Below are 17,945 nucleotides of genomic sequence, written 5' to 3' on the forward strand. Positions count from 1 at the left end.
CTAAAAACTATTCTGCAACAACAAAAAAGTGATTTTAAGAATCAATACAGAATCCCAAATTTCATTCTGAAACACACACCCGCACACAGAAAAAGGAACCTTCGAGACGCACGTGTGTGAAGCCAATTTTTGAACACGTGTGTGCATCGACGAACTTAGTGTTTTTTCTTTAAGAACATTGACTATATATTCACACACACACACACACACACACACACACACACACACACACACACACACACACACACATATATATAAATAATTTTTTTTAATTGACGCTATTTCTCCAAGCACCTGTTGAAATTAAGCTCTTCTGAGTACTCGCTTTTCTGTCTTCTTGCTTATCACACCCCAGCCATTTCCTTTAGTCGTAGCTACAAATAAATAATAATAATTATAATAAAAAATAATAATAGTAACTAATAATAATCATAGGAATAATAATAATAATAATAATAATAATAATAATAATAATAATAATAATAATAAATAGTAATAATAATTAGCAATAATAATAATGAACGCACAACAGGTTAGCGTAAAACCCCTACAATTTATGGAGACGAGTGTCGAGGGATGGTTTTCGATAATAGAAGCTCAATTCCATCTCAGACACATTACGAGCGATGATACTAATTTCTATACGATTATCAGCGCATTGCCGCCTGACGTGGTAACAAATATACCTCCAGCAATTCTGCAGTCGCTAAACTATGCGAAGTTAAAGGAGTCTGTGTTGTCTGCATATGAAAAGACCAGACCTGAACTCCTGGAGAAGTTGATGAGGACCACTACGTTAGCTGGTCATCCGTCATTATACCTCTAAGAGATTGTAACGGTCGCACATAGAATAGGGGCAAGCGACGAGATAGTGCGCCATAAATTCATACACGCACTTCCGAAGCAAATCGCCCCAGTAATAACAACCACACTGAAATGCCGTTAACGAAGTTGGGTCGACTATCCGACAACTTGATGCCGTTAATAGGAAATACGTTAGTATTTCAGGGGGTTGAGAGTCGAGCTCGGACAAACGACCATATTACCACCAGACAGAGTCTAGTGAAACCATTCCAGCCGACCTATGTCCATATAGAAAGAAACAGCGGCCGAAGATATGTAGAGCCCATATAGCGGAGGAGGCTTGTACATGTAAGCCATGGTGTAAGTGGCCAAAGAAAAAGAGTAGCTTACAGACTCTGCCTAACTTGCGCCCTTCCTCTCCCGCCCCTAGTGATTCAGAAAACTAGAAAGGCGTACTGTGTTTGCTCCAGTAGTGCTGCCGTTATTAGAAGTTTCTGCTAAAATCGGAGCGTCTAAAGTCAATTTTATCATAGATACAGGAGCCAGTGTTTCCATTTTACCACATTCCGTAGTAAATGGAATTACTCTGGAGCCAAGTCCTGTTCATATCTCTACCGCTAACGGTGAAAGCATAAAATGCTATGGTCAGACAAACCTCGATGTTAAGATACCTCGCTTGAGATCTTTTCAACGGGGTTTCGTGATCGCACATGTCACTAACCCTTGGTTAGGATTTGACTTCTTTAACAAATTTAACATTATAGTGGATTGTAAAAATAGATCCATCCGTGATAACGTAACGGAGCGTGAAATTACAGTCAATGCAGTAACGGGAACCGATGCTGTAGTGATTAACAAAATAGACCTAGCGGATTATGTTACCGAAGTAATAGGTAAATATAATAATGTGCTTTCACCACATAGCGACACAAACAAAGACTATGGTGGATGTATCACAGGATTGATACAGGCAGCCACGTACCAGTCTTTGCTAAAGCCAGACAACTTTCCGGTCCTAAGTTAGACGCAGCACAGGCAGAATTTAAAAAGTTACTAAATACGGATGTTATCCAGCCTTCGAGTGGGCAACCCCTTTGCATTTGGTGAAGAAGCCGAATGGGTCATATCGAGCGTGCGGTGATTTCCGTGCGTTAAATAGCGTTACCAAAACAGACCGCTACCCGGTACCAAATATAAATTCCTTCTGCACACAGTTAGCTAATAAACAATATTTTTCCAAAATAGATTTAACTGCAGCATATCATCAGATTAAGGTACACCCTGAAGATGTGCCTAAGACAGCAGTAGTGACACCTTTTGCTTTGTTTGAGTTTAATTACATTCCATTTGGTTTAAAAAATGCTGCGGCTACATTTCAGCATTTTATGGATAAAATATTTTTAAAATTAAATTGCATATTTATATATTTAAACGACATACTAGTTTTTAGCGAAACTGAGCAACAGCACAAAGAAGATTTAGATAGAGTACTTAGGATCCTTAGTGATAATAATTTAAAGATTTCCTTAGATAAGTGTGTATTCGGAGTACCAGAGTTAGATTTCTTAGGTTTTCACGTAAGAAAAGAAGGCTTGTTGCTTACTTTAAAGAAAATCAAAGAGTTTGAAAATTTTCTGATACCTAAGGACTCAAAAAGCTTACGTAGATTTCTGGGGATGACAGGTTTTTACTGCAAATTAGTCCTTAATTATGCATCCATAATTTTACCACTATCCGAACGGATGAGGTTGGATCCTGAAGCAAAGACCGATCTTTATGAGGAAGAAACTAACGCCTTCAAAACAATAAGCAAATTATCGGAAATTACGGCGTTAGCTCATCCACAGTCTCCAGCTACAGAATACCACTTAGTTACAGATGCTAGTCAATATGCCTCTGGTGCTGCATTACACCCGTTGATAGATAAGAAACCAGTACCTATAGGTTTCTTTTCCAAGAAATTTTCTCAAACCCAAGCCAAGTATTCCACGTTTGACAGAGATTACTAACAGCTTATTTTTCAGCGATACATTTCCGCCATCTCATAGAAGGTCGTCATGTGACATTATTCATTGATCATAAGCCATTATGCGGAGCCTTTTATAGTCAGACACCAGCAAAGTCAGATCGACAACAGCGACACTTACCAGTGCTTGCCGCATATATTGCTGACGTTGAGTACATTAAAAGAGCTGAGAATATAGTTGCAGACTGTATGTCTCGGCCTGCATTAGCTGTGCAGATAGATGCATGCGACTTGGCTGAAATAGCCCAGGTACAAAAAGGTGATGACGAAATAAAGTCATACACTAATTTGAAAGAATACGGTGTGTCAAGCGAAGTCGGCTCAGTCCTATGCGACACTTCAACTAAGTACTCCAGACCATTTATGCCAAAAGAGCTTCGTCAAGCTATTTTCAACAGTTTACATAGCTTGGCGCATCCTGGTATGGGAGCATATATAAAACTGGTCAAGTCCAGATACTTTTGGCCTAGTTTATATAAAACGATTAAACAATTCTGTGCAGAATGTGTAGTGTGTCAACAATAAAAAATTCACAGACTCACAAAGTCTGTAGTCCAAGAATTTGAGTTACCATCTGTACGTTTCCAGGCAGTGCATATCGATATCGTTGGACCTCTGCCCTTAACGCGCAATGAGTCCGACCCTTACCTGAGCCCTTACAAATATTTGCTTACCTGCATCGATTGTGCAACTCGCTGGATTGAAGTACAGCCTATGACTGAAATAACTGCACAGTTGGTAGCAGAAGCGTTTATCAATGCATGGATATCTCGATTTGGAGTCCCACTGCATGTTGTAACTGACAGAGGTAGTCAGTTTGAGAGCGAATTGTTCCAGGAATTAGCCAAGGTAGTAAGTTTTTACCGATTGAGGACAACTTCGTATCACCCTCAAAGTAACGGAATGATCGAAAGAGCACACCGTACCCTTAAAGCGGCAATAATGGCTCGAAAAGAATCATGGATGAAAGCGATACCGGTGATTCTGCTGGGTATACGTAGCACTCCTAATGAATCAGGCTTTTCCCCTTTTACGTCTGTTACTGGAGCTCCGATATTGATTCCTCAGCAGTTGATACACAAGCAGAGAGTAGGAGTAATTCCAGTTAATAACCAGTACATACGTAATTTGTGTGGATGGATGTCCCAAATTGATGTACTCAACAACGAAAAAGGATATATCCATGACAGTCCCAAAACATTTATATCGAAAGGTTTATCTTCCCGTGAAAAAGTATGGCTCAGGGTTGATCGAGTTAGGGCACCATTACAAGCACCATACTCAGGTACTTATAAAGTTTTGACTCGATCAGATAAGCATTATCAGATCGATATGAACAATGGTACTCATACACACGTACATGTAGAACCAACTAGTACTAATAAAAGTAGACCGACTGAGAAGGCACAAATGACGGTACTACTAATGATAGATTTATTAAGACAGACGATACCGACAAAGTTGAAGATAAAATTGCTGACACATATAAGTCTTGATCTGGTAGGAAAGTAACATAGAAAAAGAAAAATGAGTACTTTTATTTTTAAACAAATTTAGGTAATACACATATTTAATAATTCTGTGGAGGGTACTTAACTCCGTTATTTGGAGGGGGACTCGTGTAGTGAACTACTACTATGATGCTGCTACGGTATGCTTCCCTTATTTCTCTCTTTCCCCCTACTCTTCTACTTTTCCCTTCTTTTCTTCTCTCAACGTCACCAGAGGTTTCAGCCAATCGGAATAGAGGACTGTCCTGGAGGGAGATACAAAGAAGAAATCTGTCTCAGACATGCGGAAGCGATAGAAGCATCAACACGCGACGGACCAGTTTCCCTGGTTAAAGACTTTTATCGAAGAAAATGTACCATCCTCTTTGTATCCCTAAATCTTGGAAACTTTTATAAAACATCATCAATCCTAAAGTCTCGTCGCACTTAATTATAACCCGATGTTTTTTTTCCACAACCGTTCTTTTTCAGCACTCTTGTTCTCTCTCTAATTTCGGAGGTGCTCCAAAAAGGGGACCGACCGAAATGGTGACCCTTTTTCAAATGTCGTTAAAAGCTCGTTAAAAGCTATGATAACCGCCATAATTTAAAAAAGTTCCCATCCCCTTCAAAAATATTATCAACTAAATTAACTCACCCATGCGGCACAAAATAAAATTTCTCTGAACAATGGAAAAAGAAACTTGAAAACTCTAATCGATAAAAAAATACACTTAAAACATTCAAAAACTCGTAGAAATATATCCAATTTAGAAATAATATATTTGATACGATTTCTTTTTCAAATTATTATTCGTTATGTAAATAAAATTCAGACAGCCAAGTAAATAGTTGATGAATTATTTTTATTTGTTTTCTGTGGAAATAAAATTATCTGCACACAAAAATATAATTTTGATCAAATGCTGCCTCAGTCTAGAATGATTTATCCTATTTTTGTTTTATGTATTTTTACTATTAAATCTTTAAATAAACGCATTCCAGATATAATTCAGACAGCCTCCGCACAGAAGTATTAAATACTAGAATATTTAATCTTTTCTTTTTATTTGTTTATTTTTTTTAAAGATGGGGATTAAAATATGAATAAATTCGTCGCAAAATCATTCTTTTATTAACGTGTTTCGATTGTCGGTTGTTGTTGCAGCCTTTATATAAAGCTTACTTCTATTTTTTTTAAACGGAAGTAAATTTCATTTATTTAAAAACTGTCCGATTTAGCAAATGATTAAAGATTAATTTAACTAAAGGTACTTGTACAGTTTACTCAAGACATTAAAAAATGAAAATATCGAAAAAAGTTTAAATTGTACGTATCCGTTATGGAACGAAGTTCTCTTAAATAAAAATTTCACTTAATTTCATCAAGTAGGTTTTTTTTTACAGCGAAAAAGAAAAAAAGTTCGATTTTTAGGAAGAAAAGCTAGTAATAAACATGGGGAGGAAGTGTCGGAGCTTTACATGGAGTTATCTCCCTGTGGCATGTTAAAAATTTCCATAATGGCTGACTTCAACGCGCTCTCATAAAAACGTGTTTTTCCGCTGACCCCCCCTCCTCCAAAAAAAAACAAAAAAAAACAAAACAAAACTACTCGATCTAGTTAAATGAAATTTTTTTCGGAGATCTTCAGTTCAAAATAAATGCGTACAATATAGCCTTTTCTTTTTTTTTTTTTTTTTCGATATTTTCATTTTTTCAATGTCTTGATTAAACCGTACAAGTACCAAACTAAAAATAAATTAACCAAGTTAACTTTAAATTATATGCCTAAATAGAACAATTGAAACAATACTAATGCTATAAACCGTAAATAACATTGAGCGAGATTTTCTTTAATTTAATATGTAAATTAGATGACTTCTGTAATGTAGATTTCCTTTGAATAAATAGATTGTATATATAGGAATGATGATAAAATAAAAGTGTATAAAGTTCATTTTCATTATTAAAATTAATCCGTGAAACAGTATACCTTTTGTATATATTAGTCTAATCGTGAACAAAGAAACAAACATACAGACAGGAATACGACTTTATTATCCCTACTATTATATAAAAGGTACTTTGTCTGTGTACGATTTCGTTCCCTATGGATTCGGAAACGGCTGGGACGATTTTTTTAAATTTCACACAAATTTTAAAAAATTTTTAAAAATATTTTTATCTCTACTATTATATAAAAGGAACTTTGTCTGTGTACGATTTCGTTCCCTGTGGACTCGGAAACGGTTGGGACGATTTTTTAAAAATTTCACACAAATGTTTTGGCCAAGTAAGCCTCTGGCCGGCTTTGGGTAGGATTGAAACCGCTATCTCCAGACAATTCTCACCTGAAACCGTAGAGATTCAAAGTCTCGATCCATTGCGCCACGGGCCCCAAACGTGGTGAGACGACAACAACTATGGAGGGCAGTAATTGCTGAGAATGCAGTTAGGAGATTTGGGGTTCCTATCCCGTCGCGGTTACCACTCGACGAAGGCCAGAGGAATAGTTGGCCGAAACGTCGTGAAACAACAACAAAGAAAGCTGAGGCTAATAGTCCGCAATAAATTAATAAATAATACTCATCCCAATAATGAATTCCAATTAAAATACTATATATACCATTCGATACGGACCCGACTATGGAAGATCAGATAATAAATAAACGATAAGATCAAAAAAATCCAACCCTTCGGGGCTCGTGGCGCAGTGGATATATGCATTGAATCTCTACGGCTCCAGGTGAGAATTGTCAGAAGATAGCAGTTTCAATCCTACCCAAAGCCAGTCAGAGGCTTATTTGGCCAAAACGTGATGAGACAATAACAACTATGAATGGCAGTAATTGCTGAGAATGCAGTTAGGAGATTCGGAGTTCCTATCCCGTCGATGCCTCGTATTCCGCGGTTACCACCTGACGAAGGCCAGAGGAATAGTTGTCCGAAACGTCGTGAAACAACAACTAAGAAAGATGAGGATAACAGTCCGCAATAAATAAATAAATTAATGAATGTTTCTGTTTAGAGGATTATTGAACCATGATACTTGACTTTTGAATTTTAGAATTTAAGTAAAGCCATTATTTACAGGTAATTTAATAAAATCAACAGTAAGTTCTTTACAGTACAATATAGACTACAATGTATTGTTCACTTAGTCATTTCGGGTAGGCATGTGAAGCTTCCTTCCGATACACTACGGAGGTCCCTAACTAGAGTAGGCAATCAATCGCTTTGATTAAAAATGAACGATTTCACGAATTTCAATGATAATAAAAGTAGGGGGGGATTTGTTGATCCTAATTTAATCACAGACAAGGTCGTTGCTAGTAATAGACATTATGTGACAGTGTGTAAAATAAGAGTTAAAAATAAAACAGCGCACAGTTTGGTTACTTAGTGAGTTAATTGCAAATATCGGTTAAATAGAACAATTAAAATAAATGTTTTCTTTTTCAAACCTAATTCTATCTCAGAGGCGAGTATTGTGTGATTATAAGATTATAATACACACACACGCACACACACACAAACACACACACACACACACACACACACACACACACACACATATATATATATATATAAGAGAAAGAAAGCCCAAAGAGAAGTTGATCTCCAGTCAAATGGAATTGTAGAGAAAAACAGCATGTTATCTTTCATCGTCTGCTTGATTAGAAAAAGTAATTTCAGACTAAATTTTTCAGAATTAAGATCAAGCTAAAAAAAATCAGCCTGTGAAAGTTTGTATAACTCTAACCGGATATTGTCTAGACAAACCGAAACAATTCTTTCTGTAAAAGTTAAATTCTGATGTCACTATTAAAAGGGTATATATATATATATATATATATATATATATATATATATATATATATATATATATATATATATATATACAAAACTTTGTTGAAATTCAAAGACTTACATTTTTTCTTTTTTATAATTTTTGTTTATTTCATCCTGGATTTTTTCATTACAACCGTTTCGTTAATGGGATGGCAATTTTATGGGGCCCAGGACTCTGCACAAGTAACGGACCTTGTGGGCCTGTATACACTAAATGAACTATATAAAAAATTCCAGGACTTAAAGGAGGACTATACCGTGATGATGCATTGTTTTACATGAACTCCACAAATATGCTATTTGAGAAAAACAAACAAAAAAATTAAACAATTCTTCAGTAAGCTGTAGCTAGATATAACAATAGACCCAAACCATAAATTTGTAAACTTCTTAGACATAACATTGAATCTAGACAACAACGCTTATGATCCCTACCATAAACCTAACCAAACGTTATTCTACATAGACCACAAGTCCAACCATCCAAATAGTATGAAAAAAGGAATTATACCTAGCATCTCAAAAAAGAGTATCTAAAATACTACAAAACGAAGGATTATTTAATATAAAAAAATATTATAACAAATCCCTAGCTAGATCAGGATATAAAGAACAAATCTATTTTGTTAAGGAAATTCGGAATAATAATACAAGTATAGAAAGAACAACAAACAACACAAATGTAATATCTTACATGTGTATGAAGAAATATAAAAAAGCAAAAAAAAAAGAACAAAAACCAAGGAAAAATAGAACATAAAATAAACACTAAAAAGAAAAATGAAAAGCTAGACCATAATAAAACCCGAAAGAAATGTAAAAAAGAAAAATAGAAGGAAGAGCCAAACGTAATTTAATCCACCATTCAACGATCACATAAAAAATAACATCTCAAGGGAATTCTACCAAATTATAGACAAACATTTCCCACAATGTAGTAAACTAAGTAAGATAATTAATAAAAACACCATTAAGCTATCCTTCTCAACATCTGCTAACTTAACAAATACCATGATTGGCTCCAGCAACACGAAAATAAACAAATTTATGAAAAATAGAGATAAGACCGAAAATGGATCTAACAACGAAAAAGAATGTAACTGCCAGAACTCTACTGAATATCCTCTTGAGGGGGGGACTGTTTAACCGCAAACATAGTATACAAATGTGAAGTTATAACAAGTAATGAAACTAAAGTGTATCTCGGGAGCATCGGAACTTTCTTTAAGGACAGATATCGTAATCACCTAACATCGTTTAAATAAGACACCGAGAAAGAAAATAACACTACAAGTAACGAAAACAACAACAATGTAGATAAAAATGAAAACAACAGAAGAGAGGATAACAATAATAGAGACAATAACAATAATGAAGATAGCAACTGAACAAATGGCAATAACGAAAGTAACAAGAAAAAAACAAAGAACAACTCAACCACACTAGCAGTATGGGTTAAGGAATTAAAGAAAAAGAAAACTGAATATAAATTAAGATGGCCCATAGTGTGTAGAGCGAAAAAATATAAACCAAGCAAATCAAAAAGATGCAACCTTTGCATACTAGAAGCATACCATATACTAATATCAGGAGGAAAATGATTAAACAGACAACAAGATGTAATTCACGGATATTTGCACAGAAATGGATACTTAATTTTACGCATTAGACCAGACTGAAAACAACAACATGAACGGAAATGTAGAGCGAGTAACATAAAAAAACCTAGATCAATCCACCATGCAAGAATAATGTTAACATAAATAGAATAACAAAATGAAACATAAGAGTATAACTAAAAAACTGGATAAATATAATTAAAAAATAAATAAAATGAAAAAGAAAGAAACAATTAAATAAGAAAATGAAAAAACAAACAAACAAAATGTATAGAATAGGTAACGAAAAAAATGTAAGGGAATAACTGTAGTAATTAAAATATATTCCATGAGAGTGACCTCCTCCTGAAACAAATAAATAACAATTCGAAAACAAGCAAAATAAATAATAGAAGAAATATACATAAATGTAGTAATAAAGATTGTTTAAAAAATAGGGAAGAATAAATAATGTAAAAAAATGGAAATTAAGACTAAAAAAAATACGAAAATAAGATTTAAAACAAAAATTTATTATTATCATTATTATTATTATTATTATTATTATTATTTTGTCATCATCATCATCATCATCATCACCATGACTTTTCGACAACCTTACAATAAGCTAAGATTCTGCCACACTTAGAACTTTCTAATCCTCACTCTCCACCTTTTTAATAGTGACATAGAATTTAACACTTTACAGAAAGAAGACAATATCCGGTCAGACTAATACAATCTTTCACGGGCTGATTTTTTTTTAGCCTGATCGTAAATCTTTAAATTTAGTCTGAAATCACTTTTTCGAATTAAGCCGACAATGAAAGATGATTTCTTTTATTTTTCGATCCCATTTGACCAGAGATCAACTTCTCTTTGGACTACTGCATTGTCCGAAAAAAACAATTTCCATTATTTCAGCTGCTTTGAAAACTTTCCAACCGGACTATATGCATCATTACACTGGATTTAATTTGGGGTTCAATTCTCTCAAAAGAACTATTTTTGCCTTTCGGGTTACCTTGAGAGAATTTTTATGCAAGCTGAAATATTATGTATGGTGTGTTTTTATATATATATATATTTTTAAATATCCAACATTTTTTCATTTGTTTTTCTTGGCGATTTATGACTACAATAAATTGCAGTTTCACTTAATGCCATAACTATCAAATTCCAGCATTGCTACAAATATAATTTGCTGATTTCTTTCTGAACTCTGATGAAAAGAATAGCAAGAATAGCATTCTTTGAAACTCCATGGAATAATGACTTTGTAAATTGTTTTTAGAGTATTCAGTCGAACAATAAATTTTGATTGTAAAGTTCAACTTACAGTTTTAATTTTATTTCTCTTATAATAAGCTCTACTCTCTATTGAGTATTGAGCTTTTTTATTCGGTTGGGATTAAATTATCTATATATAAATACTTGTATTTATATTAGGTTATAGTTTATCATTTCGTATATTAGGTAAATACTACATCCTTTTGATTTCATTACTTTATATATATATATATATATATATATATATATATATATATATATATATATATATATATATATAAAATTAAAATTACATTTACCAAAATGATCCAAGATGGTAAAATTAAAGTATATTATAAATATTAAAGAATTAATATTTATAAAGCAATCTCAACCAGATGTAAAAGATCGATAAAACCAAATAGGAGATAGAGCTTATAATAAGAGCAAATAGTTAATAAAACATGTTAAACAACACTTTGGAAAAGAGTTAAAAACATATTTAATTTGAAAAGGAAACACTAAATAAGTGGATAGTCCTTAATCCGCAGAGTTTCAAAGAAATACTTTCCTTCTCATCAGAGGGCAGGATTTAGCAAAATGCGGGATCGGATTTTGCTTGCAAAAGAATTTGATGAAACTACAAGTAAGTCAAAGATCTTACTTGATAACAAAAAGTGAAGCAGAGGGAATAGGGTGAGGAAAAAAGTGATTTCACGTGAATGGATAGTCTGGTGAAAGGTAAAGTATCCAATGACGATAAAATCCGAAAATTCAAATCCAAGAAAGTTAGTCAAATTTCCATTCGCACAAGTAAAATCCAAGGGAATTGCGTAATTGAAAGATGGTCCAAAATGCAGAAATCCATGGAATAGTTCACAAATAAGTAGAAGGAAAGGGGGGAAATAATTCCAATAATATTATTGAAAGAAAGATAAGATATGCGTTAGACTCGGATGCCGAGACAAGGCGTAATTAAGAAATGTTTGTTTGTTTCGTTATTTCTCGCATTTTGTTGTGTTCAGTCTTTGTGTCTCCGTTTTTTTTTTGTTTTCTCATAAATTCCCTTTCATTCCCCTTTTGGTAATATGTTACAAAGATAAACAATTTTTTTTTTTTTGAAATTTTTTTCATACCCCTTCGTTTACTTTTTACTTGATTCCCCCTCTCTATCGCATGTGTAACAATATATATATATATATATATATATATATATATATATATATATATATATATATATATATATATATATATATATAAAAGAATCACCACTTATCAAGGCCCGGATGCAAATTAAAGATAAAGGTTAATGCGAAAATATCATAGTAATAGGTTATAGTGAAAATTTGGTAAATTGGATTACTTAAGGGGGCGGCTCATCAAGAATGTGTTTATTTTGGACTTGAAGTCGGCCATATTGTTGTTAGTTGGAAACCTGGAAAATGGAACAGAATTACACAGGCATGCAGTTCTAAGAAAGAAGCTTTTTTTTCATGGACTCTACGTTTAGGATTAGGTATAGATAAAGAGTGGGGAAAATTATTGATAGTGGTTTCCGCTAGATTAGTGTTTTTCATGAAAGCTTACCGAGGGGAAACCAGAGATTGAAGCTATGAAAATTGCCAAGAAAATAACGATAAAGCAGAGACAGACTCACAACGTCTCTTCTGGTTACAATGAAGAGAAAAGGGCATCCCCTACTAGGCTATTTTCAGTTGATGCCAGATGGAGATCAGAGCATTGATGATGTAAAGACAGAAGCTTGACTTTAGATGCATCAAAAATTAACCAGCAACCTTTTTACCCATTGCACCACGTGACCAAGATCAGAGGAGAGAGAATCAGAGAGAACTTGGTCGTTTACAGCTTTTGTAGTGTTGCCATAGATGGTAGTGTCGCTAGGATAAATGTCCACGAATGATTTTAGGATGTGATTTGGGAGACCATTGATGTAGATCAGAAAGAGAGTTGGGCCCAGGATGCCCCCCCCCGAGGAACTCCAGCATCGAGCTTCTGAAGTCAAATTATCGAAACCTGAAACAAAAAGTAGGATGAATATTTTGAGGCGGTCGCTTAACATTGGATAACTTAAGGCGGAGAAAATAGTAAAAAGTCGGTACTTTTACAGAATTTTAACCAAACGGCCTTTTTAACGTTAGCCTCACCCTAAGCTAACCCCAAACTGTTTTAATTTTAGTTCGGAAAAAAAAATCATTTTAATTTTGTTCAAATTCTATAAAAGCATCCAAAAATGACTTACCGTATACTAACTCTACGTCTAGAATGGTCGGACTTTGGGTATTTTTGTATTATTTTTTTTTATTTTAAAGAAATGAATTCCCACCAACAACAGAGGGCCAAACAACCATCTCATTTCTCACGTGGCAAAAGAGAGAGCTCTGAACGAAATCTAATTTTGAAAATGAAAGCAAAAAAAAAACAAAACAAAACAAAAAAACATGAAAACAATTTCATAACGTTCGAAGTATGCAGGTCGATAAAAAATAACATTTTAATGTGTTTGGCAAAAGTTATTTGTTGTGTATTTTTCGGGGAGGGGAGGGGGAAGGGTTTCTCGGCTGTTAAGTCTGCTGTAACTTTACTGAAAAGTTTCTCATGTGTTTTATGTTATGTTCCCAAATGAGAACGTTGCTGTATCGAAATGTTGATTAAATTTTTACTTACCATAAATAAAATGGAGTTTATACTTCTTCTTATCCTGAACAGAAAAGCAAATGTGTGAATCCATTTGAAATAATTGCAACTACACAACTAATCAGTATAAAATGATGCCAGTATTCCTGAAAATTGAAAAAGTTTTGCACAATGATCCTTTTCCAAATATATACATGTATGTGTGTATATATAGAAATATACATATATATATGTGTGTGTGTAAAAATTCTTTTGTTTACTATATATATATATATGTATATATAGATAGATTGATATATTTATGGACTTTTCTAATGTATAGATTATTTTTTAATATAATCTCGAAACGAAATAATTATTTCAAGGAAAATGACAGGAAACTTCCTTCACTGTCCAAAACCGAAAGAAGAAAAATGAAAACTTTCTTCTTGATATCACCTTGATGATGTCATAATCTAAATGACGTCATCCAGTCAAGAAAATTTCATCAGACGAAATTCTTACCAGAACTGTTTGCCATAACATTCGTAATGTGAAACGAAGCCAAGAACATGGCATGTTTCTGTCTGTGATTAAAAGAAAAAGACATTATTTTGGCTTTTTCCATCAACGCAATGATCATTTAAGATGTATTCCGATTTTATCTTTTATTGTAAAAAAGATGTAATAAAACACACTTTTCACACAAGTGGCAGCGCCTGTTTAGCCTGTCAACTGACAGGATCGGGGAAGGAAAAAGAAGGAAAAAGGATTCTTTATATACATGTGACATTAATTTGCATATGAGAGGAATAGCGGCTATAAGAAGGACGCATTGGAGTTCACAGTGGTCGAGGTTTTGAATGTCAAGAGAGGATAAACGTTGAATGTTGGTATTGTGAATTATGGTTTAAATTAAGAGAAGTTGTTATGAATTGCGGCATTGGTGAGAAGAAGTCATGACAATTTTTTTCCATTACAAAGGATCATTCTTTTAGCTTTCACCACTAACAGCATTATTCGGCACTTCTGCATTACACGGATGGCGCCATTGTTAGGGGGCGATAACTCCAATTTCTTCTTGGTCAAATAACGCGGAAAATAAATAACAAACATGTTTTATTTTCGGAACACAAAAATATTTGAAAACGAAAACATTTATTGCATAAAAATGTATCAATATATAACTGAAAAAACATTTATTGAAACGTCTGCAAAAGAAAATATCATTTTAATAAAACAATTTTTGATTAAAGCAGCATTAGATTTTTTTCCCTGAAACATTTTTTGAATTAAAGTAAAATTGGATTTTTTTCTGAAAAATTTAATTTAAATGAAAAATTTAATAATTTAAATGAAAAATTTAATTTAAATGAAAAATTTAATTTAAATGAAAAATTTAATTTAAATGAAAAATTTAATATAAATGAAAAATTTAATAATTTAAATGAAAAATTTAATTTAAATGAAAAATTTAATTTAAATGAAAAATTTTTCGAATTAAAGCCACATTGGATATTTTTACTTTTTTTTCTGAAACATCTTTTTCAATTGCAAGTAAATTTGTCACAGTAGCAAGCGCCATCTGGCAACAGTTTAATGAAATGCGCCAAAAACTATGGCGCCGTCCGTGTAATGCAGAAGTGCCCATTAGTCTTCTGAAATTAATTGTGATTGTTTTTTTCTGTGATTTCAAGAAGAGATAGTCGTTTGCCTTTTATCATTATGATACTGCTCATTCAGAATCTAGTTTTAGAATTTTTTTTTAATTGGGAAGTCGACACCTATCAAGAGCCAGAGGTCACTCTAGGACAACATGAGCAATGATGGTGGAACTTGGGTAGGGCTAGATTATCTAAGTCGACGGCAGAGTAAGAATTCATTCACATTAGATTTCAAGATAAACTATGTTATAGTCAGTCAAGAAGCAGATACACGGCATTGCATTCCACATGTGGACGTTTCTAGGAAAGAAACTCTGCTCATGGAATTTTCATTTCGTTTTAGGTGTGGATAGAGAGTGAGAGAAGTTGTTGGCGGTTGTTGCAGCTAGGCAACTATTTGTTACAAACGTTTTGCAGGGAAAGACCCAAGATTGGAGATCAGTCGAGCACCTACCATAAAAATAACGATAGAGCATAGACAGACTTAGAACGTCTCTTCTGCGAGAAAGAGGATGTAGAGAGGCAAAAAGGTAATCGCCCACTTGTTGTTTTATGATTTCTTAATCTTTACTTTATTTTGGTTTATTGTGTTTCAGATAAATAAGAGGTTCAAAGTTGTAGACAGTTTCTTAAAAAAATCGAGTAAAATTAGTTTATAGACGATTGTATGTTTATTTACAGATCTTTTTATGAGTTTAAATGAATTTAGTATTTATAGTATATTAATAGGGCCAAAAGACATTTTAATACATTTTTGTGTTGACAGATCCAAAAACGTACATGGCACCATGAACTAAATTCATCACCTCTGATTCCCTTTTGTCAAAATCTCAATTATTCTTATATACTTATACATTCAATCGTATTTTTCTTTAGATTACATGTGTAATACTTCAGAGATTTTAACTCAAAATGGTTCCTCGTTCAACGTGAGGGGACTTCAATAAATTTCAAGACTTGTTTCGTGCAGACGTTTAAAATTGTCATAGACTCTTGAAAATTCAGTATATTATTGCCATATATCTCATGATTATGTGATGACTGATCAATTTTTCTGAGTTTATGTTCAAATGAACAGGTACAACAGGAATTGGAATACACCCTACTAAAGCCTGGTTGTCACAGCTGGTGAATTTCAAAAATGTAATCTGGATGTGAGAATACTTTTGTAGGATGATATGCAATAAATTTCTGTTTAAAACCTGGAAAAAATGTCAAAGAAACATGGAATGCTTCAGACTTCTTTTGGATCATCTTGTATGAATCGAGCATCGGTTTTTTAGTGGCATAAGAGATTCAAGGAAGGCAAGGAATCTGTGAGGGAAGATTAGAGATGTGGAAGGAATAAGAAAGTTAGAGCACCAGAGTTGATTGGCCAAATAAAGAATTTCATAAATAAGAACCGTCAAAAAGTGCACAGCTTGATGTCAGTATGGGACTGTACATACAATTATTGATGAGGAACTGAAAATGCAGAAGATTTGTGTGAAGTTTATCTCGAGAATGCTCAGAGAAGATCACTGACTATTTGACCAAGATGGTTATCAAGACATTTTCTTACCCTCGCTATAGTCCATACCTTACTCCCTGTGACTTTTGGGTATTCCCTAAGTTCAAGGAAAACCTTAGAGACTGTCATTATGAGACAATTGAGGAGATGAAAGAGGCTGTGATGAGGGTCATTGACACATTCACACAAGAGGACTTCAATGGGGCCTTCTAGAAGTTATTGGAATGGTACAACAAGTGCATTGCAGCCGGAGGAGATTACTTCGAAGGAGACTAGAGTTTCATGTGTGTATAATAAAAATGTCCGTACGAAAAAAGTCTGGAAACTTATTCAAGGCACCTCGTATTAAAATAAAAATGAAACCGTTTTTATTATAATCTTGTTTACACCTTCGAACTCATCATTTACCGTTTTTGTTGCTTAATTTTTGTTAAAATCAATTGTTGAAATCTTTGCCGCCCATCTTTATTATAGAAAAATATTTTAAATCACTTGTTACAAAGCACATGGTATAAAATAGAGATGAGTTATTTCCCTTGCTTTGTCATCATTAAACATGAACTAAAGAAGGACGCAAAAGTTATCTCCCTGAATTCAAGCGAAATGTAAGAAAGCCCCCCCCCCTATTCCCGTTTTAGTGATGGCTGCCGCTAAAAAAAAATTAACAAAGAATAGGGAGATAATATATCCTATGTTATCTTCCTGGCATCAGCCCTTGTCTCCATATTTTGTGAATGCTATTTAAAACTTAAATCAGACAGACAGATCAAAATGTCATTTCAGATGTAAAAATTAAGCTTTTAATTTTTATGCTGCAAATTCCCGACATTTCTTAAAAAAAAACAAAAAACAAAAAACAAAAACCAAAAAACCAAAACTTAAATATGGTAATTTCTATGTTTTTTAAGCAAATGTATAGAGAAAATCACTGGATAAAGCAATAATAACAGGTTTTATATTTAATATTAAAAAAAATATTTAATAGACTTTCAGAAGAATTTGACCACGTTAGAAGAAACGAAAGTAGATCTCAATCACATGACTGCTGCATATTCATTCAAGTGTTCCTATTTACTTGCCTCCCCACGAGAGCAGTT

The 17,945-nt window shown here is 33.5% G+C and overlaps 1 protein-coding gene across 3 annotated transcripts in view; it reads right to left on the reverse strand.

Moving 5' to 3' along the window:
• LOC145243959 (uncharacterized) overlaps positions 1 to 14,118 on the reverse strand; it is a 125,908-nt gene extending 111,790 nt beyond the window's left edge. For 2 of the 3 annotated variants that reach the window (XM_080107088.1, XM_080107086.1), the window contains exon 1: positions 13,726 to 14,114. In XM_080107088.1, the coding sequence (XP_079963214.1) occupies positions 13,726 to 13,789 (64 nt within the window). In that variant the 5' untranslated portion in view covers positions 13,790 to 14,114. Of the gene's footprint in view, positions 1 to 13,725 lie in introns of all 3 variants that reach the window. The other variant, XM_080107087.1, reaches the window with a different exon arrangement.
• Positions 14,119 to 17,945: the final 3,827 nt, after the last annotated feature.

Source organism: Euprymna scolopes, chromosome 22 (genome assembly GCF_053919585.1).
Source record: "Euprymna scolopes isolate OS-2025 chromosome 22, ASM5391958v1, whole genome shotgun sequence".
In the NCBI taxonomy this organism is placed as follows: domain Eukaryota; kingdom Metazoa; phylum Mollusca; class Cephalopoda; order Sepiida; family Sepiolidae; genus Euprymna; species Euprymna scolopes.